Source organism: Manis pentadactyla, chromosome 5 (genome assembly GCF_030020395.1).
Source record: "Manis pentadactyla isolate mManPen7 chromosome 5, mManPen7.hap1, whole genome shotgun sequence".
Classification (NCBI taxonomy): Eukaryota; Metazoa; Chordata; class Mammalia; order Pholidota; family Manidae; genus Manis; species Manis pentadactyla.
This window is the reverse complement of record NC_080023.1, coordinates 31,073,095-31,097,205: the sequence shown is the minus strand read 5'-3', so window position 1 is coordinate 31,097,205 and position 24,111 is coordinate 31,073,095. Positions and strand designations below refer to the sequence as shown.

General features: G+C 37.0%; 1 protein-coding gene across 1 annotated transcript in view; it reads right to left on the bottom strand.

Annotated features, from left to right (window-relative positions):
* Positions 1–24,111, bottom strand: part of NWD2 (NACHT and WD repeat domain containing 2) — a 149,915-nt gene that overhangs the window by 55,152 nt on the left and 70,652 nt on the right. The window contains exon 3 of the mRNA XM_036908442.2: positions 12,643–12,759. Within this exon, the coding sequence (XP_036764337.2) occupies positions 12,643–12,759 (117 nt within the window). The remainder of the gene's footprint in view (positions 1–12,642; positions 12,760–24,111) is intronic.

Sequence of the window (24,111 nt, the reverse complement as noted above, 5' to 3'; positions counted from 1 at the left end):
CCTTAGCTATAAAACAGGGATAATAATAGTACCTACCTCAATACTCCTGTTGTGAAGCTATACAAATTACTATAATGTACAATGCAGAATAGTGCCTGGCACATAAATAATGCCATGTAAGTGTTTGCTATTACCATCATTTACTGCCCATAGTTTGTGAATCTTAATATAGCTCTGCATGTCTTATAACTCACTCAGTTTCCTCCTTGATTTGGTATTGGTTTTAGCACTGAAAGTTTTTATCTTTGTTTTGTATCTTCACAGTTCATTGTGAAGCTAGGACAGTCAGAGAGCATAACCAATATAAGTCTGTATTGTTTCATTCATTTTCTCACCAAGATTAGAGGGACAATGGCTTCAATGGGAGACAAATACGACCTAATCATTCCTAGAAATGAGCAGTTTTCTGAGCTGCACTTCACACTAACATGTGAGTGGGCCTTTAAATAGAATGAAAAATATGGATTGGAACTGGGGGAAGGGCAGAAGTTAGGAATGCTATTCTTTGACCTTGATATAGATGAGATGTAGAAAAATTAAAAAGGTGAGTCACTAGTAGATACTTATGTTCCAAGGGAATTCAAGATCCATTAATGAAGAGGACTTTGCAGGTTCAAACACACACATCTTAATTCAGGGGAAACAAAAAGTTGAGCAAAGAGAAATTGAGAATCAACAGTGTGGAGTGATAAACGTGTAAACCTTCGAACTAGACCACCTGAGTTCATGTCCTGCATTGTTCTTTACTAGCTGCGTGTCCTGGCAAGTCAGAAATCTCTTTTTTCCTCAGCTGCTTCATCTTGTGCAATGTTTATAACAATAGCAACTTCCTCATAAATTACTAGGAAGAGTAAATCAATCAATCCACATAAAGTACTCACAAAGTAGCCTGAATAGTGTTCCACTAATGTGTCATGTTGATCAAGGTCCTTAAATCTCCAAATATATGAAGTTGGACTTTTTTAAAATGAAGAATACGAGTCAAAGAAATGTATGTTTGGTTTTAATAGTGATGTTGAGATAGTGATAATAAGGGTAGCAAGTAAAATGTGATAAAGTTATTAAATATATAATTATTATTCAGATAAAACTCTTAATTTCATCTGCTAATGATTTGAAAGGATTCTAGTGTAGCATATTTTCAATATACTATGTATGAGTATGATACTAATTTTCTTAATACATGATATTGCAAGAAATAGAAATGACTTTTTGATCCCCTAAAATGTATTGCATTTTTTCCCTCATACTCTGAATATTATTACCATTATAATTCTGCTTCATTCTAGGAGGACATTGTTAAAATACAAAAAGCTTTCCATTGTAGTAGAAAAACTTTTAAGAAAGAAAAAACTTATTCTGCACTACAGGGCAAAAATAGATAGAATATGAGTATGTATTTTCCACATTTTTTTCCAGGGGAATAAAAAGACAGAACACAAATTCAGCTGATAAGGCTTGTAATGTCAAAACAAAAAGAGTTGGGTGAGATACCTGGTACCCTCAAGTGAACAGAAGACAGTTCGTGTCAGCCATAATTATCAATTACACAGGAAAAGAAAAAGGAAGCCTGTTGCCTTCTTAATTTCCAGAGAAACTTCAATAGATTTAATTAGAATAAAAGCAGAAATCATTATGTCATTGATGGATATTAACAGAAACAGCTTTCCATTCTAAACTTTATTAAAGAAACTGTCAGTTGATTTTGGCCATCTATTATAAGGTAATGAGAAAACGGAGGTTATGATTAATAAAGTAAAGGCAAGTATGGTGGTCCATATGGGGGTAGAAAGACCCTCAGTTTACATGTATAAGGTCCCACAGGTAGAATAAAAAACAACCGTGGACTTAATATTTTAACCTCTAGGTTTGTCCATGTCAGATAACATAGTTAAAAAACTAGGAAAAATTAAGGCTAGGCTGAACATTTTGTAATTAAGCTTTAGTCTTACTATGCTCGTATCTTGAAGAAATGAGGTATAGAGATGGATGTAAACATTAATCTAGATTCTCCTTATACTTGTCTCATCTGCTGCATTTTGGCATAAGGTACGTCCAGTACTTCACTGGGTCTGCTAGAGGCAATTAAGATACAACAGCTCCCCTGTTGTCGGTTAATCAGAGCCACCTCTATATTTATAACTGATTCAGCTGGAGACCAATTAATATCCATTTTCACAGGAATAGAATTCAAAGCCTCTTCCAATGCTTACTCGGCTGCCTCTTCCAGGCCAGGCAGAAATTTACAAGCTTGAACTCATTTGGGGGCAAGAAAATAATTTTATGGTTAAGGAAAGCACCAGTCAGTTGGTTTCATGAAGATAAATTTTTAAAATTATGTATAATATTGCTGATGGCATAGGATTATTTGATTCTAGTTCACCAACGCGAATCTTAATGACAGGCTTGGAAAACATGGAACATTTATCAACAACAATACATGCTTTTCTATAGTAGACAATGTGTGAATGCTGAAGTAAAAATGAGCAGAGTTTCTCTCCCCCCGGACTAAAAGTTAAAACTATTTCCTCTTTCCTAATTAGAGATATCACATGTAAATAAATAAAAATGCTGAAATATTCAAAGTGCCTCATACTAGTTAGTTAGCTCTGCGGAATGGCTGGGAAAATGGTTTCTAAAGTGGGAGAGGAACAATGATAATCCTACAACTAGATCTGTACATTCTTCAGCATCTCAGATGCTAAAGAAGGAAGAGAAAGTAAAGGTAGGAGAGAAGGACCTCCTGTACTTTGTGGGCTGCTAGAGACAGCTGAGAATACAGCGGGGGAGGGTCCATAAAGCAGAAGTCCCACAAGGCTGGCCCGTATCTGTGCATATTGCCTCGCTGGGCTGACACTTTGTTTTGACCTCCACCTCCAGAGTTTTCTTTGCGTTTGACCCATATTAGACATTTACAAAACTGCTCTTTCTCTGACACTTTAAAGTAAAAACCAGTACAAGAAGTGTTCAAGGAATTTTGATTGTCCACTCTGATTTTGTCATCCAACTCGCTCCGTATTCACTCTTGATTATTAGTTTCATTTTCCTTCCATATTGCCTGAGACAGAAAAGAATCAGGGAGAAAAATTCAAATCCTTGATGGTTAATACAGACTTTACTTTCAGCAAATAATTACCTTTTGTACATTTGGATTGTACGCTATTCTACATGTTTCTATGTGTTAAGCATCTATGATGGAAGGATGAATAGAAGAACTAACACCCTGGGTATTAGTATAATCACCTTTAACTCCTCTTCCTTCAGTCTCCACATTTAGTCGGCATCAATTCTATTTCTTAAATGTCTCTAACCCACGCTCACCTCTCACTACAGCAGATGATTTTTCACCTGGATCATGACATTAGCCTGGCTACTAGTTAGGTGTCTTGCCTCTAGCCTCTTCACAACACTACCTCCAGAGTTAACAATCTGAACAGAATGTCCTCCTTACTGCTAACAGGTGTCAGCTGAAACTTACTAGTAAGGTCTGGCCTCAAACTACAATTCTTGCCTCATGTTTCCCAATGTCCCATCACTAGCCTATAGTCTACTTACATTCAGGAACTTCTGGTCTCTGGACAATCAAGGCACCCTCACATTCCTGCCCTAGGTCTAGTGATGGGTAGCTCTTGGTCCTTCTGGCTTTAGTGCAAACATCACTTCCTCTGGTGGGCTTTTCGGACTCTCCAAGCCAGAACAATTCACTTTCTCCATTTGACTCATGGCACTTGTCTAATACCATATTATTGCTTGTCAAACTGTATCATATTTAACTGCATACACATCTCCTTCTTTCTCTCTGTTTAGGTGGGTGCTAAATGGACAGGAATAGTGTTACTTTTTGCATCTGTGAGGTCAGAGTACTGGAGCATTGCTCAGAAAATTTAGCAGAGCATCTTACACATGATAGGCACTACAATAGATTTGCTGGTTGTTTTACTGAGCAACATTGAAATATGCATTTCCAGAACCACATGTAGACTTTAGCATTTGGTTTTGTAGGGCAGACCTGGGCCCTCTACTGTAGGTAGACACTGGGTAAGTGTGAGGGGGGAAAAAACCTAAGAAAACTTTATGTTTTTTTAAAATTTTTTGCCATTTGCATATATGGCATTTCCAAGTACAGATCTGGATAGCTTTAAGTTTCTCTGTCCAGGGAAATTAGATGAAAAAATCAAGAATTTAATGGTTGGCTTCAGTGATCTTAATAAAGCCTAAGGCAACACAGCTTCATTCCCCACTAGAGAAATGAACATTGCACCCTAGAGCAATGATTATTTTATCTGACTCATTCAACTGTATGTGAAGGGATTCCACAAAACTGAAACCAGGCATAGAACAGAATTCCTGTACTTTTGTAGTGGAAGAAGAAATAGAGTGGGAAAAAGGAATTTGGGTTCTAGACCTCACTATGGCCTCTAATTAAACCATTTAGGGTCTTGCTGCAGGAGAAGTATGGGCTTTGGAATTAAAGAGACCTAGGTTGAATCCGTGCTGGCTCCATCTATTACCTGTAAGACTTCAGGCAAAATGAAGAAACTATTTAAGTCTCAGCATCCTCATCCATACGGCAGGAAAAATAATGGCCTCAGTGGGTTGGCCTAAGAACTAATATGTGAAAAGTGCTCAGGACAGCAACTGGTGTATTTTAGGGACTCAGGAAATACTACATTCCTTCACTTCTTTGGATCTCAATTTTTACCTGTGTAAAATGTAGGATTTTTAACCACTTACTTGATAATCTCAAGGCTCTTTCCAGCTGTAAAATCTTACCATCTTTTTATGTTTAGAGGTACTAAGGATTGAGAATCTTTAAAAATGTTTTAAAAGCTGTTGCATTTTTATGAATGTGACTTTTTCTTCTCATTTCTTTGGGTTTCTTCTTTTTCTAGACTCTTAAGATGCACACTTAAATCTTTAATTTCCAAACTCTCTTCTTTTCTAATATATACATTTAAAACTATGCATTTCCTCCTTTTTATCTCTAAGCACCACTTTGGCTGAATCCCAAACATTTTAATATGTTGTATTTTCATTTAAGTTCAGTTCAAAATATTTTTAAATTTCCCTTGTGATTTCTTCCTTGACCCACAGTTCATTTAGAACTATTTGTTTAACTTCCATCTATTTGGAGATTTTGTAGCTCTCTTTCAGTTGTTCTTTAGTTTTTAATTCCACTGAAGTTACAGCACAAATTTAGTATAATTTCAATCCTTTGAAATTTGTTGGAACTTGTGTTATTACCCACCATATGGATGGATCATACTTTATACTTTATCAAATGTTCTATGTGTAACTGAAAAAAGGTATATTTTGTAGTTATTGGTTGTAGCCATCTATGAACGTTAAGTAGGTCATTGTCAAATTATTCAAATCTTCTACTTACGATTAATCATACTTAATGATTTTTGTTCTCTGCTTATTCACTCAGATACTAAGTCTGTAAAAATCTCCAACCACTATTGTGGATTTATCTATTTCTCTTTCTTTTCTGTCAAGTTTTGCTTTATATATTTACATACATGTATTAGGTGTTTATAAATGTAGGCATATTATATTTTCTCTCCAAACTGAACTTTTTATCATTATGAAATGTCCCTTTATTTTAGCTTAAAGGCTTTATATTTAGATATATAGGTTTACTATATGTTCAGGTGTAATGTTCTTGCTTGAAGCTTACTGGCCTTCTTGAATCTGTGTGAGTTGATGTCTTTAAACAGTTTCAGAAAATTCTCACCTATTACTTCTCTCCTATCCTCTGTCTTTTCCTGGTACTCCAATTATGCTTATGTGAGACTCTTTATGACTGTTTTCCCTGTTCTTTTAAAAAAAATTCTGTGCTTGAATTTGGATGTTTTCTATTGAATTCTGAGTTTACTAATCCAGACATGCTGTGTTCAGTCTACTGAGTTTCAAATTTTAGATATTGCATCTTTTAATTCTAAAATATCCATTTATTCACTTTTATAGATTCCATTTCTTTGTTGAAATTATCCACCTCCTCTTTCATTTTCTCTATCCTTTCCTCTATTTTCATTAACTTATTTATAATAATTATTTAAAAGTTTTTGACTGCCAGCACCATCATTTTGTTCATCTGGGGGTTTGACTTCTACTGTCTACTTTTTCTCTTACTTGTTAATCATATATTCTTGATTCTTTGCATGAATTGTCATTGTATTCTGGGCATTGTATTTAAGAGAGTTGGTTTTTAAGGTTCCTTTTCCCATGTTCTGGGGCTAATTATGTCATTTCCTTCAGGATTTGAACTGGGTACAACTAGGTTGTAATTTTAGTTGGACTGAGTTGACTTTGAATTAAAATGTTTCAATGGCAAGACTTGCTTAATATTTCTGCTATGTTTTAATGAACTTTGTCTCCTAAACATCAAGAGACCGTGGAAGACTTTGCTTGTTTTCCGCCTCAGCAGTCATCCCATGCTGTCCAGTGCTCAGCAAATGTGTCATGCAGAAAACTGCTGATGCTTTGGGGGCTCCTTTTATATAAAGCAGGCTCGCCAACAAAGGACTCTTCTCTTTGGAAATTTTGCCTAACTTCTTTTTTTTCAAGGTCCTATTATATCTTCTTAAAAATAGGATGTTCAAAATTTATTTAAGTTCACTTCTGCTCACACGCAGAAGTCCTTTGACTATAGTTTTAAATGAATGTTTTTCTTACCAATTAAATTATTGATTACTCTCCATTTCATTTTCTTTTCACCATATAATTCCTTTCACCACACAAAAATAAGCTGTCTTACATGAACTGTCAAACAGTGGCTTAAACTATGGAAATAGCTTATGTAGTAACAAAAATTTATTATAGAAGTACTATATATGTTAGCAACAACTAACTAAATGTCCTCTCTTGGCTTCTATTAGTGAGATAACTAGCTTTGTTTTCAACAATATTTTTTAATGCTTGCCCATTCTAATCTTCCTTTAGTGACAATCAAGTAATTTATTATTAAACCTATATTGGAATCGATTTATCATTGGAACTTAATTAGATCCTATTTTAGAACTATAATGACTAATTGATTTCAACTGGATAAACTTAATTTTACATGTAGAGCAGTCTTTGCCTCTCTTGATTATACAAGCAAGATGTAACTAGAAAATCTGAGGTTTTAAATTAATTTTTATTTAAGCTGCTAAAGGCCTTAAAAAAATCTAGATTAACTTGGATGAATTTCCAGTTCAAATCAATGACTATTGATTTTAGGACATTTTGGTTAGAAAACCCATACTTATAAATGTGAGAACTGAATCATACAAAAAACCTATGCATTTTGTTAAAGTACAAACCAAGATTAAGCATTTGTTTTAATTTTCCATGTGTGTATTTTATTTTGTATCTCTAAAATGGTAAATCAGGAATATATTGGAATGTGGATAAAATATTTTCCAAAGCTAAACTATTATAAAAACACTAACCCTTTCTTTAAATTCAATGATTTAAGAAATCTTACTATACGGTTTTAACTGAAAATTCTTTAAAGTAGGAAACTAAAATGAGTCTGAATTGTCAAGTAGGCATAACTCAACTCTGAAGGGGAGTGGTGACACAGGTGATAAAGAACTGATCTCTATGTGGCAGGTTTAATTCAATAGTGTTACTCCGTGACATACACACATGGAACGGTTTAGTTTTTACCAATGAACAGCTGTGAAATTTGCCTGGCAGAAAAATGTAAACTTGCTGAACAAAGATAGTTTTCTCAGTCTAATCCCTTAAGTTTTTATATTTCTGGTTTAAAATTTAGCCCAGTCCAAATGTCTACCTCAGAGCTTCCTCCGTCCCACCTAGTGCAGAGCCGTCTCCCGTGCAGCTGCCAGAAGCCGCCTGTGGTAGGCAAGGGCACAGCCTGCCCTCTGCTCTCTGTCCTGTGCCATCTGTGCCATTGACGGATGGCAGGGAGAATGTGTGCTGGGGGTGCACGTCTGCTTTGGCACCTGCTTACACTCAGGGAAGAATCGTGGCAGCAGTCCCACCTGCTTCGCTAGCCCATGCTGACAAATCACGTCTGTTTACATCTGTGTGATCTGGTAGCCCCAGGCCGGATGCTGTGGGGGCCTTGCCTCTCTGAGACTTCTGGGAATTGAGAAAGCATACCGTAGGCAGCACTCTCTTTGTCCTGACTCTGAGATATGGGGAATGCCCCTCTGAGAGAGAAGCCGTGGGCTCTCCTCTTACCTGTCTCGGTCCGTGGTCACTCAGTCCCTTTATTGGGTGCACGGGCCTGGCTTGGCTTTCCTAGAGTAGATTACAATGCCTCTACCTCAGTAAGCCTGCACATCATCCACACTGTGGATTGAGGGAATGTGCTGAGGTACTGTCTTCAATCCCCAGAACTCCCACACACTATAAGTAAGCTTTTCAAACTTCAGTTCTTCAAGCCAGTCGAGCACTTGCTTTTATCAACTTCTGCCAAGAGGTAGGACTTCGCCCACAGGCATTCTTTTGGGGCACTCCAAAGTTGGGGAAACAAGAGAAACCCCTTCTCCTCATAAACACACATGATGAAGAGGGACAGGGATGAGATAGCATTTACAGGGACTCTGCTCTCTCCCAAAAGCACTATTCTCTTCCCTTCCATGGACTACGTGGGCGGGACAGGGTGGTGGGGAAGAGTTTGCTGAACTTTCCACACTTCGCAGGGCTGAGGCAATTCATGCACTTAAAAGGAGAAGCAGAGATTTGGACTCAACTGTGAGCTGTCCTCCTGTTAACTGCAGTCCTGGTCAAAACCCCTCCTTGGGAGCAGGGAAAGGTCTTACCAAGTAAATGCCAGCAAATTCGTATCTGAGAGATGAATATATGCTCTCTACATTCTATGATATTTGTTAAGAATGAACCCAAAAGCCTTTTTATACTTGACTTTAATATTTGGTAGTCTGAATCAAGTCCTACTACCCTCTATATTCTGACCAGCAACATCTTCAAAGGGAAAATTTTCTTATGTCACATTGGAATAAATGTCCAGTATAAATACAAATTTTATTCTCATTTGAAAATAACTTAAATCACAAGTTAATAATAACTAAAGGTTGTAGAGCCCTTTATAGTTAACAAAGAAGTCTTACATACATCACCACACTTTGTTCCCACAACAAATATTTGATATTTATTCAACATTTACTGTTAGTTTACTGTTCCTACTTCTCCATTTTATGTATGTTGTAACTAAAGTATAGTGAGGTCAGTGACCTGCCCTGTCAAAACCAGGGCTCTAACTTAGGTTGTGAAGTTAGAATTCTGGGTTTTCCCACTGTCTGTGCCTTCCTCTGCACACACCTACAGCTGCTGTTCATCCTCAGGACACATGAGGTTTTCTTAGCATGATGTGTCTGAGTTAATGCCTGAGAGCAGGACTGGAGGCATGTCCAGGTGCCTAACTCCATGGCCCTGTCCTCCTTGTGACCAAGAAGCATAGCACAAACAGCAGTCCAGGATTAGCAGGCACAGCCTGCAAGTCTCTAAGACCTAAGGCCACATCCCAACTTCCAGAAAATGGAGTTGAAAAGAGCCAAGTGCATACAACACTGAGTCCAAGTTCCCTTTGGGCTGCCATTCTCTGGGCACTTAAAATGAAAGCTTTGTTTGGTCCTGAACTTACTTGTATCTAACATAAAGGCTAATATCTGTGAAGACTTTGAAGACATTTTTTCCATTCAGCAATGGTGATTTTCTTGCCCAAGGCTTTAGCATCAGGGGAAGTAATATGCCATGCTTTGCAACCTGCAGGGGTCATCATGACTTCTAGAAACATCACTAGACAACATTGGGCAAGGAAACTGGAGCTCAAAAGCGACACATATGCTCACTGTTACCATAGCTGCTCCAGGAACAGCCGTGAGAAGCGAATGTTTCCCTGTAAGCAGTGAGAGAAGCCTTTGTGATTTAGGGTTACCAGGGTGAATAATCCCACTCTGTCCACAGGGTTTCATCCTGGCTGCTCTGAGTTTCAACACGTAACAGGCAGTAGAAGGAGGGATACACTCAATGAAGCTGTTACTGATGTTCTATCAGTTAACCTTTACTCCCTAAACCTGCACAAATGTGCAAAGTTCTTAAATTATTCCTTCCCCGACGAGCACACTGTTAGAACTCATGGCCACGACTAAGTTTAGTTTGGGTATGACATGTTACAGGGTGACAAAAGAGGGAGAGAATGTTTCTCTCATTCCTGTATTTCTGAGGCTGGATCTGGACAGGTCAATGGAGATCACAGCATCAAGAGTCCCCAGTGCTCACCCACAGAGCTTTATACCTCCCTGGTCTGGCTTTCTAAGCATGGTGGAACCCAGTTGAACTGGCATTTCAATGTTTGAATCTCTTTTACAGCATCCTGGCCAGAGTGGCTCGTATTCTCTACTTTGATGAGAACTTTGTTGGTGATGTACTCATTACGATTTGAGCCAGGTGATTTCACCTTTAGCCAGCTTGGAGAGAGAATAACAATGACTACAATGACAAATAGCAACTAATACTTACTGTGAGTCACTCTAAAGTGCTCTACAATTTCAATTCATCCTCAGAATTGACCCTACGAGATAGATAACTATTATCATCATCTCCATTTTACAGATAAGGAAACTACAACTTAGAGTAGCAAAGAAATTCCTCCACTGTCACAGAGCTTTTCAGGGTCAGAACAGGGATATGTAACCCCAAACCTGAGAGAAACTATATCCTCCAACCTGTTCACCTGGTGCTGAAATTGGTTTCCTTGTAATTTCCATCCACTGGGTCCAAGTTCTGTCCCCCTAAGACCCATGGAAAAAGTCCTAATACCTCTTCCACCACTAGCTCTTCCCTTATCTAATGTGGCTTTCAGGGCTCTCTGTCTTCTATTCAGACCACAGGATACTGTTGTTAGAGGTCCATTCTTCAGCCCTTCCACAACCCATACCCCCACCACCCCCAACATCTGCAATATCTTTTTCTTGTCTGGCTTATTGCACCAGCTTTCTAATGGGTCTCTCTCCATCCTACACCCAGCAGCCTTAAAAACTGTCAGGCCTTAAAAATTATGTCAGATCACTTCCATTCTCTGCTTACAACTCTCTAGCTTCTCATGTCATTCAAAGTAAAAGTAAAACCCTCACAGCCATTTGCAAGACAACAGAGCTTCAAGATATGACCTCCAATCCCATACTTCCCCATCTTCCTCATATTTCCAGGCACACTGGTCTGCTTACTGTTCCCTGAACACACCAGGCATTTTACCAACTCCTTTCCTGGAACACTCTGAGATGGAATATCCCTTTCCCGCCACTCTTCCTGTCTCCCCTCCGAAGTCACCTCACCAATAAGGCCTTCTCCAATTGCTTACTAAAAATAACAAATCTCTCCCCTCACTGGTATTCCCTGTCCTCCTTTCTTTCTGTATTTTTCTCCATAGCATTTATCACCATCTAACTTACTGTTTTACTTATTTCTTTGATATTTGCCTGTCCTCTCCCTTTACCCCAACACAAGAATGCAAGCCCCATGGGGAAATAGAGGGTTATCTTTTAAGTTCAATTCTAAGGTTAGATCCTAAGAAACTGTCCCACAAAATGACCATTTCATATGGGTCAACCTACTACACCCCCAGCACAAAGAACAGACTCAGGCACAAAGTAGCATTCAGTAAGCAGGTGATGAATAAATGAATGATTTATCCTCATGCTGATACTGAAAGTATTATATAACTTCTATGCACTTTACTATCCTTGGTAAAGAGCTTTACTATTAAGTGATCAGATTTCTGCTATCATCTGCATCTGTCTTCCTAGTCCTATGGGGAACTGAATACAGATGGATGTGCAAAACAAAAATATTAAAAGCTCTTTTGTTGATACACTGAATTTAGCTTTTAATTGCATGATACACTATTTTCTTCATAGCATTCACTAGTAATTTTAACACTCATCCATCAGTCTCAAAACATCCCATGTTGAAAGAAGCAACTTCCCTGTCAAATTGGTAGATTTGTTTGGACTCAAGATAAGGTTCCTAAGCCAAATTAAGGCAGTGATTTTACACATTCACCTACCAGAGGGACCTACTTATCTTACTACCACTGTATTCTTTAGAAAACAGTGATGAACTAATAATGTTCCATTTAAAAAGTCTGTTAATATAGCTTATAATGAGCATCTAAGTGAGTATCATGGCAAAACCAAATTTTTTTCTACAGAGCATCATATTCTATTGGCAGATTTGACATAGTATATTTGGTTTAACAATGTTCCAGACACTGTGTAGAAACAAACAAAAAACCAGAAGTTCTAATATCAAGAAATAGAGATGCTATGATAGAATACATTATACAATAGGAACAATTAGGATAATTATTGTAGACTGACACAATAATCCTTATTTCTATTCACAAGGTGTTTTGGAAATGGTTGTCAAACCCAAGTCATCTCCTGATTACCATTTCAGATTATTCATCATTAATCTGCAGTGCTTCTCATGGAAAGCTGAGGGTTTTATTGTCAAATACTGAGGGCAAGGAAGTTAAAAAATTTTAAATAGATACAGAAAAGCAAGCATTTTCCCATTTTAAAAGCCCCTTAAAAATCACCAATCAGCAATAATTCTCACATTCATCCACAATTTAATATAAAGCATTAGTTTTTTTATACCCACAACAAAACATGGACCTGCAGAAGTTTTCAAACAATCCTCCAGGAGTTTCATGCGGGTCTTCTGGAGCTCAGGGTTGTCCCATTCATCTTCGTCAACTCCCCAGTACAGATCTATGACCTGGGAACCAATGGATGAGGCAGCATTAGTTCACCTGTGGGAAAATTTAGTGTACCTGTGGGCTTTATTCTTATTCATAATGTTACACTAAGGTGACTTGTAACTTTTCACTTTGCCGCATGTTTTCCCTTAGGGAGGGAAGATGATTTTTAAGCTCAATCTAAAGAGATAAAAAAAATTTTTTTTTATCCGATGGGTTGGGGATGAACATTGTAATTTCTTCTTTCATTCATGATTATACTGTTGATTTGGGCCCAGGGAAAATGAAATGTTAAATGTCAGAGATTTTGCAGTGCAGGCTTTCAATATAACAATAACAGGACTTAAAAAAATGTTTGAAAGCAGCTGGAATATGGTTATCATTTGATGCAATTAAACAACAGCATAAAATGTCACTGTATGCCTTAATGAGCAGGGAAAACCACAATGAGCAATAATATATACTGACCTGAAGCTAAACATCTACATTTCTTCAAAAAAAAAAAAACCCGAAAACTCTGCTATTATGTTTTATTCCATGGGGACAGACACTTTGTTTATGTCTGTTTTATGTGTAAGCAGTTTGGCTTTCATCAATATATATCTGAAAAACATGTATTGGAAAACAACAAAAGGTATGCCTTATGGAGAAGTGAGGATAATAAGATCTTCTATTTCCTTACTTCAAAGACTATGAAGGAAGATCCTAAGGGTCTGTAAAAACTTTTACCAGTACACTGTTTGAAAAATTTGCTATGGAGCAGTACGGGTTTCATCCCTTTACTCAACTGCTATCTACATAAGGTAAATGTTTCCAATGATAACTTTGAAGATTTCTTCTTTTCCTTTCCTGTTTCCAACAGCAGAAAAAAGAACCTCTCCTCCTTACTGGCTGTTTGCATGGTGTTCGGTAAGATGGAAGCACAGAGCCAGGTCCCCCGTTGGGCCCCAAGATGAGCCCAGGGACTCTGTATGTGTTTTATCTCTTGGCTATGGCTCCACATGGGTACATATGTACCAGATCTTTGTCTACCTGCATCTGAGGTTTTAGATAGCTGATAAGAGATATTATAGCTTCTTTAAAAAATATTCCCATGGCCCAGTTCATGAGTTTTTCAATATACTGATTTTGGGATTCTTCCCTCTAAGCTACCTTATAAGGTTTAATCACAATATTAAGGAAGCAGACAGCTGAGATTGTAACTTCACTGTCCAATATGGGAGCCACTAGCTGTGGTTATTTAAAATTAAGTATGTTAATGACAATGGAAAATCCATTTCTTTAAGTACTCAAGACTCCCATGTTGGAAAGCACAGATATAGAATACTTTACTATCACAGAAGGTTTAATTGGACAAAACTTAAATTACTGAAGTCATTAGAACAAGACATTTTCAGCCAAATGTCAATACTTTGTCGAACACAAATCTACTGTAATATGAGGGTAACTCTTAGTTGTGCCATGCACAAACTAACAACCATATACAGAGCCTGGTTTCCACCCTTTTGACTGATACTGTTTTGGATATATCTGAGGAAAGGTCTGATTTAGAGCAAGTGAAGAGAAATAGAAATGGTAAATATGAAGGCTATTAAAACAAAATAATAATTATAAAAATATATCATTGGGTTTGTAACATATAGATGTCATAGATATTACAATAATAGCAGAAAAAAGGAGGAAAGGGAGTAGAGCTATATAGGAATAACTGTTCTATAGTTCACTTTCTATAGCTCAGTGGAATTTAGTATAAATTGTAAGTAGATTCTAGTAAGATGCCTATGTCTTAAAATAACTAAAAAAATATAGTGAAAGATCATTAAAGGAAAATATTATGCTAGAAAATATTCAGTTAATATAAGGCAGAGATGTAAAAGAGGAATAGAGGAACAAAAAACACTAGACGTAGAAAAAGAAAGTAAAATGGCAGATGTAAATCTAACTATTTAATAATACCATTAAGTATGAATGTATTAAACAATCCAAAAGAGACATTGTCAGACTGGATAATAATTTTATGCAGTCTATAGGAGACACACTTTGGATTATACAGGTTGAAAGTAAAATAATGGAAAAGACATATGCAAACAACAGCCATAAGAAGGCTCACATGGCTATAGTAATATCAGAATTTAAAATATAAAGTGTAATTAGAAGGAAAGACTAACAACTTACAACAATCCATTGGGAAGATGTAACAATCACAATGTATAAGCAACTAACAACAGAGCCTTAAAAACTAAGAAGCATAGAACAGACAGAAATGAAGGGAAAAATAGACAATGCAACTATAATATTTGGAGATTTGATGCTCTCACATTCAATAATGGCAAGAATGACTAGTAAGAAGATCACAATACTAGGAGGCTGGAATAATACTATAAACCAACTAGATCTAATATATCTATAGAACAATCTACCCAACAACAACAGAAAATACATTCATCCCAAGTTATACATAGAACATTCTCCAGGATAGAACATACATTGCATGGTAAAATGAGCCTTAATAAACTTAAATGGATTTAAATCATATAAAGTATTTTCTCTGAATACAGTGCATTGACATTAGAAATCAATAATAGAAAGAAATTTGGGAAATTCACAAATACATGAAAATTAACACACTTCTAAATAATGAATGAGTCAAAGAAGAAATGAAAAGGGAAATTAAAAAAATACTTTGAGATGAATGAAAATGAAGACAAAACAGACCAACATTTATAGGATGCAGCTGAAGTAGTACTTACAGGGAAATTTATAGCTCTGAACACCTATATTAAAAAAGATCTCAAATCAGTAATCTAATTTTTTACCTTAGAACAACAGAAAAAGATCAAGAAAGAGCAAGCTAAAGCAAGTAGAAGGAAATATTAGATTACCATGGAAATCAATGAAATGCAATAGAGAAAAATCAATGAAACCAAAAGTTGGTTCTGTGATGATAGCAACAAAATGGTAAAAACTTTAGCTGCTTTGACAAAAAACAAAAAGACTCAAATTACTAAAATCAGGAGCACAGAAGAGGCCATTACTACTGACCTTAGAGAAATAAAAAGTATTATTAGAGAATGCTACAAACTGTATGTCAATAAATTAGATTACTTAAATGAGATGGACAAATTCCTAGGGAGTCACAGATAATAAACTGATGCAAGACAAAATAGAATATGTAAAGACATATTAAATAAGAGATTAAATAGCAATTTTAAAAAATCTACAAAAAGAAAACTCTAGGTTCAGATGGGTGCACTGGTGAATTTTACCAAAAATTTAAAGAAGAATTAATACTGATTCTTTATAGTCTTCTAAAAGTTAGAAGTGGAGAGAACACTTTCCAATTTATTGTATGAAAACAGTACGACCCTGGTACCAAATCCAGGAAAAAAAATATCACCAGGAAACTATACAGCAACATCTCATGAATATAAAACAAACAACCTCAATAAAATACTAGAAAATCTCATCTAGCAATATATAAAAAGGATTATACAACACAACTAGGTAAGATTTATCCCAGGAATATGAGGCATAGCATCAGAAAATCAACAAATGTAATACACTATATATCAATAGAATAAAGGACAAAGACTGTATGATCAATTTCAACAGAGACAGAAAAAAACAGTTGATAAAATCTAACACCATTTCATGATAAAAACACTCAAAAAACTACCTTCTTTAACCTTAATAAAGGGCATATATGAAAAAACTACATCTAACATCATACTTTAAGAAAGACTGATAGCTTTCCCCGTAAGATTAGGAACAAGAAAAGGATATCCACTCTCACCACTTGTATTCAGCATTGTACTGGAGGTTCCAGCCAGGCAATTAGTCAAGAAAAAGAAATAAAATGCATGCAGATAGGACCTAAGGAAATAGTAGACCTATCTTATTCATAGATAACATGATTTTGTATATTGAAAATCCTATGAAAACCAATAAAATTTGTTGGCACTAATGAGTTGAGCAAGATTACAGGATACAAGATTGATATGCAAAACCCAGCTGTACATTTATACACCAGCAATGGATAATTTAAGATAAATTAAGGAAACAATTACATTTAAAAGAGCATCTAAAAGAATAAAAACTCAGGAATAAAATTAATAAATGTAAAATATATACTCTGAAAACTACAAAATACCATTGAAAGAAATTAAAGATCTGAGTAAACTGAAATCTTTGGGAGATTTAATTTTTTTAAGATGGCATACTCCCCAGATTAATCTATAAATTCAATGTTATCACTACAAACCTTGCCTCCAGCTTATTCACAGAAATTGATAATCTGATCCCAAAATCCATATGGTAACTCAAAAGACCATATAAAATTCAGAATAACCAAAACTCTTGTAAAAGAACAAAATGGGAGGACTCACACTTCTGGATTTCAAATTTACTACAAAGCCAGAATAATTAAGACAGTGTGGTACTGGCATAAGGATATTCAATGTAATAAAATAAAAAATCCAGAAATAAATCCTTATTATGTATGGTCATCAACTGATTTCAACAGAGATGCCAAAATAATTTAATGAGGGATGAACAGCTTTTTCAACTGGATATTCACATACAGATGAACAAAGTTTGACCCCTACCTTACACCATACACAAAAATTAACTCAAAATAGATTATAGTCATAAATTTATGAGTTAAAACTATAAAATTAATTTTATATAAAACATAGGAGTAAATCTTTGTAACCTTGGATTTGACAATGGTTTCCTAAATATGACAGCAAAGAATAAGTAATCAAAGAAAAAATAAACTGAACTTCCTCAAAATTAAAAAATCTTGTGCTTAAAATACACTATCAAGAAAGTGAAATGAGCACTCTCAGAATGGAAGAAAATATTTGCAATTCATATAATAATGCACTTGTATCTAGAATATATAAGGAACTCCTACAACTCAAAAATAAGGTCCAATTAAAATGGACAAAAGATTTGAGCAGACATTTCTTCACATAATATATATAAATATATATAGATTGCCAATAAACACATGAAAAGATGCTGAATATCATTAGTTATCAAAAGACTGATAAAAACAAGTGCTGAGGATGTGGAACAATTAGGAACTTCATGCATTGCTGGGGAATATAAAATAGTGCAGCCAGTTTGGAAAACAATGTGGCAGTTCCTCAAATGGTTAAACACATGATCTTGCAATTCTCCTACATATATACCCAAGAAAAATAAAAACGTATGTCCAAACATGCACACGTATGTTCATAGTGACATTATTCATAATAGCCAAAAAGTGGAAACAATCCAAAGCCCCTCAAGTGATCAAGGGATAAATAAAACATGGGATAACTATACAATGGACTATTTATTCAGCAATAAAAAGTAATGAGATACTGTACATGCTACAACATGGATGAACTTTGAAAATATTATCCTAGTAAGAATCCAGTCACAAAAGACCACCTGTCCTATGATACCATTAAAAAAAAATGTCTGTAATACGCCAGATACAAAACCCAAATTAGTGATTGGCTATGGCAGTGAGGAGGGGAATAGGGCAATTAGAAACAGCAGAAGGGCACAGGGTTTCTTTTTGGGGTGATGAAAATCTTCTACAGTTGATTTTGGTAATGCTTATACAACTGTGAATATGAAAAAAAAAACCCCAGTGAATTGTACACTTTAAATGGACAAATTTTATGGTATGTGAATTGAATTATATCTCAATGACACTTAGCACATGCAGTCTGCATTGTGATTTTCTACAGGTTTTACATCCTTTAGCAAGAACAATGTATGTTTAAATCAAATACCTGGTATACTAAGCTGAACAATGAGAATTAAATATATGTGGACAAGATGAACAAGGTTAAAGTCAAATAATAAAGTTAGCCTAAGTGTCACATGATTTGCCGTCTCTGGGAGTCTTTTGTAATTGTTTTTGCATCTATTGTTTCCTTAAAGTTTGGACACCACTGCCCTCCTCCAGGCCTTCATAACTCCATGTCTCCTTACTTCAATAGTTTTGTTTAAATATTCTCCTGTTTTCAGCTTTTCTACCATAAATTGTTCTTTCGCACCTGTCTTTATGGGCAGAAAATGAAAAAAGATAAAATCAAGCAACCAAGAAGACAGGGAGGAAATAAAGAAATGAAACATCTAACTTATGTAACAGAAAACACCATTTTGGGTAAACAGATATGCTTTTATCTGCATGATCAATAACTGGCAAAGAGCAGCTAAAACCCTAAGCTCTCAAGGAGACAAGATTTATTATATACTTAAAAAAATTAAGTTTAGCTTTTAGCCTAATGTCCAGGCACTGCAGACACTGGAATCTAATTTGCTATTTATTGGAATACTAACTTGTTGACAGCACATGTTTTGTGCCTTTATTTATCCCATCGTTAACTATAAAAACTCAGGAAAGTAATTTGATTTTATCTTTTTTTTACTTAAAGCCATCTAACTTGGTTTAATATATTCTTAGGGTAGCTAATTTATCATGTTTATGATAATGGGCCAAATTGGTCTGAAAACAAGAAGCCAGCAAATAAAAGCCCTAACAAATTTTACCACTTGAAACCAGACACAATCATTTAAATACCAAGATTACCAGACAAACAATAAAGTAACCTGTAAGAAACAAATACTAAACTCATGCTTTACTCAAAACAAAGTTAAATTTGAGTTCATAATGGCTTCACTGTATCATTTCTTCAGAGAAACTTTAAATTTAAATATATTCCAAAATATTTTCCTTCTCAATTTTCTCATGTCATATGACACTTTCTGAATGCAAAGCAAAAATTGTAACTGTAACTACAGAGACAATATGATTTTGTTTTTGAATAAATACAATACTGAAGTGAAGGCTTTTTCTCAAAGGTATTACAATAGGAGGCTGCATTTTCATTTCAATGATTCTGTCATTGCCTGGGGGCATTTCCTCTGTAGGAATTATCTCATTTTGTATTGAAAAAACACTTGTCACTTTATAGTTGGAGTTTGTTTTTATTAAAAATGGCATTTCACCAGCCTTGTTGGCCTTTACCTTTACAAGACATGGCTTTGAAAAGACCTTTAGCTCTTTTCAAAAATCAGACCTATTCTTAAAGGGTTTAACATCTACCACCATGAAAAATATTCAAAAGAACACTGAGTAGGTTCAGAAAGTTTTGAATAGGGACATTGTTGTGCTATGGATATGACTTTCAAGGTCCATACAGAGATCAAGACAGTACTCATTTGAATTTGTTTTAGCAGTTGTGTCTTTTTACCAGAATGTTCTCTCACAGGAGAAGGTAAGCAGGGAGGAGTCTGAAACCTCAGACTAGGTTTGTCAGATATATTTACCAGCAGTGAGTTAAGGTTTATAGCTATGCTAATTCTTGCTTTGGTTAAGTGACTTTCCCCAGAAAGTTTCATAGGATACAAGAAAACACCACCACCTACTCTTCAGGCCCACATTGTCCATGGCTACAATTTTACTAGGACTATTGCAAATACTGACTTTTAGTGACCTGCAATTAGTCTCTTGGCCATGAGTTGCATGACTAAGATATAGGGAAGCATGATAAAGATAGACATTTCTGGGAAAATCTGGTCTTAAATCAAGCACAGCATGCCTGGCTGGCCCCAGTAGTCATACAGAACGACCAGTAAGAAAAAGGGTCCAACAGTACAAGGTAGGATGACACTTCACCCAAAGCCTCATGAAGACAACCAGCTGCTGAGAAATAATGTCTCTGTGTCTTGGGAGATTTAGCCTCTGGACAGCCCTAACAGTTACAATGTGATGGTAAGGAACAACTAAACCATGAACTAAGGCAGGACCTCTGACTACTTAAGCTTGATGAACATGGAGACAGAGGGAAAGTACCAGGGGTACTGGAGGCAGGCAAGGAGCTGCAAAGCCGGAAGCCACTGAGCATCTGTGTGGAGTGTCAGCTGGAGAAGCTCACTCTGTAAAAGAACCTCAGCCAGGCTGCAACTGGGTACCAGCTTCCCCCAGCAGCAGGGCATCTGACCCCAAACAAAGTATGTGCCCCAGTAAAAAGCCCAAAGTCGGCTCTGTTCCTGTCACTGGGATTCCAACCACCACTGCGCTGGAGTGACCTCAGAGTGTCCCTTGCTTGTATTACACTGTGACTCCCTCCTCATCTCCTTGCTCCCAGTCTTGCTTCTTCTAATCCATTCACTACCCCACAGGCAGAGGGACCTTTTTAAAATTAAGTCTGATCACCATAGCTAAGATTTCCTTTTACTCTACCAGATACTACGTAAGAGTAATTTATTTACTCCTTAAACTTACGAAGTAGACAAAAACATCCCTGTTTTACAGATGAAAAAGCTGAGGCTTAGAGAAGTAACTTACTCCAAGTTACACAGGCGCACATATTAGAGATGGGATTTGAACCTGGGCTGTTAACGTTTTCGTGCTTTCCATCCCCTGAATATAGTATCTACAATCTATGACCTGATTTATGAGATCTTCCATGATCTAGTCTCTGCCTAGCTCTCCAACCTTATTTCATACTGTGTTCTCCCTCACTATTTATGTTCCAGCTATACACTTCACCCATGTGTTTGTACACCATGCATGTTTATGTATATATTGAAATACACGTTTGTACATGCATATGTATCTACATATATACTTCTATTTAAATACCTATACACATCTATGTAAATGTTCATGAATGTGCAAACAGAAGAGGCCTTTTGGTGCAGTGATTAACAGCCTTGGTTCAAATCCTCACTGCCACTTATTAGCTATGGGGTCTTTAGCAGTTATTTACTTCTGTATTTCTAAGTGTACTCATCTAATAAAATGGAGAACATGGAATTTACCTCCTATTATCATAGCAAGGATTAAGCAAGTTAATACATACACAGCACTTAATAATAAGTGCCTGGCAGGTAGTGAGTACTACATAATGTTAAATTTCCTCCCCAAATTTGCTTATGAAAATATGTTCCTTCTGCCTGAAATATTTTTAACCTGGCCATCTGCATCTACCTATCCTTCAGGATTCAGCTTAGACATTAGTTCCTCAGCAGGCCTTCCTGATGCCTCTATGTTCAATGAGGCCTTGGTCATGCACACCCAGAGCGCCCTGCATTTCCTTTGCAGCAAAGCGTCATCCTGGTCCCCGTTGTTTATGATTGTCTTCTCTGTGAGAGTGTAGACATCATGAGGGCAGGGGCTATGCTTGTTTTCAACACTCTGTGGTGTCCGCTGCACCCAGAACTCCACATGGTGCAGAGCAGAGGCTCGCCAAGGAACTGTGAGTAAATGAAGGAGACCAGATGAAGCCACTGAGGCCAAGCACAGTAGTCCGCCCCTGAGATTTGGGCAGACATCAGTGAGGAGGTAACACAGGAGTCTGGGCTTGAAGGACACACGCACAAGAGATTGTTCTTCAGAGAGCACCAAAAAAGACTCCTAGACAGAACATGAAGACAGAAATATGACACACCCTGCCTATACAGAGATGATAAAGTCATGGTATCATGATTCTGGGAACTGAAAGAAAGCTAGAAGAAACACTTTGCTTTACTGGTAAGAAAACTGAGTGTAAGTTACTTTTTCAATGGTTTGTGACTAATTATCAACAGAACAGAACCCTTAAATCAGTGCAAAGTCTTGTTAAAAGGTCTCCTATCCCTCTGATGAGAAGTGAAAAATGAGGATGGAAAGAAATAGCTATCCTGTGTTCCTAATTTGAGAAAGGCTTCGTGGTGATTGTACCTACTTGGGATACTTAAAAGTCACCAACAAATGCGGATCTCTCATTCTGCTTATTGAAGGACTAAGCTTCTTGGGGGATTTCCAGTATCAGGGTAATCAGACAGCCATGATTTTGCAGAATTAAATGTTCAGCAAGGTAGAGCTTCTTCAGTAAATTCTGGAGCTCTGCACAATGCCACTGCTCTATACTTAGGAGAAATATTAGAAGATTTTTCTGTGCACACAAAGTAAAGGAGGAGCAAACTGTATGGTCTTGGGAAGTCAGGTATGACTTCCAGCTGCACTAGTCCATGCTGCTGATATGGTGAGCCAAATAGCAACAGTTAAACTGAAGCAGTGAAGGTCGGTTATGACAAAATGCTCCCTTTCCCTTTTATCACCTTTATTCATGTTCCTTCTTCCTTTGTAGAAGCTGGCTGATGGATGGGAGAAGGATGATGGAACATGTTTATAATACTCTTAACAGAATATCAACTTGGCAAGACCTGTCCAGGCTTTGATAGATGGAACTGAAATGTGAAATGAGCTGGACAAACTGAAGTGCTGGCCTGAGGGAAATGATGTGTGATTCAATGACGGGATATGCATTTCACTTGAGAAAGAAGCATACATCTGGTTAATAGAAAGTGAAAAAAAGGCATGATTAGTCAACAACATGGAGAAAAGACTAGGTGCATCATATCTGTCCGTTATAAAGCCAACGAGGTATTCTGGCAATTCAAGAGACCAAAGGCATTCTGAGATTCTCGGTATGCAGACAGTTGGGAGGAAAATTGCACAGAGGGGACTGGACTTTATAGAACAGGGGGCAGCAGTGGGACAAGAAAGAAGCGGTGTAAGAAAAGGAGGAGGACACAGCAGTTGACGGACATTCAGTGTCAGACCAAGTAATTCAGTTATTCGTAATAAGGTCAAGCTAAAACGAGATTCACATAATTTGACTTAACCTACAATTTTGGTGTGCAAAAAGAAGATTCTTTATTTTGTCTAAACTTAGTTTGGGCTTCCTGCCCAAGTCTCCATCCTCAGGTTAGCAGGAAAATGCAGTTCTATCCCATTTAAACCTCAGTTTGAACTTATGTTTTAAGGGCTCTTTATAAAGTGCTTATTCTCTCTTGGATGAAGATGCCAAGTCTTTCAAAAATCTTGGCTTCCCACTAGCTCTCTTCCTTTCCCTAAAACAGCATCTGGGTGACCTTACTTCTAGGGGAGAAATGAAGTTCTTGAGCATAGTTCCAGGTGATGCCCACCATCTGCCTGGTTGCTGGCATCAAGGCTTGTCTTGGGGTGGCTGTAACTCACGGACTTGTCTCTTCCTCTCAGGCTGGCCAACCTGCCCTGCTGCAGATGAGAAATCCAAGCCTTGGGGCCCATGACCCATCCAATTTGTTCACCCCAGGCCCTTTGTGTGGTCACCTCTCTCTGATAGGGAGGCCAGCAGCGGCTCTGAACTCAGCATATGGATGGCCCACAGTAACTGGGGGCACCTTGGGGAAGTTAAACCTCAGGGTCTCTGAGCTCTATGACCAAGATGCGGCTGTGCCCAGATTTTGTTGGCTGGGGGTGGCAGGAGGATGATCGTTGTAGGGCAATCTCTTTCCAGAGTCCTAAGTAGAGAGCAGAAGCAAGTTGTCCTGAGTAT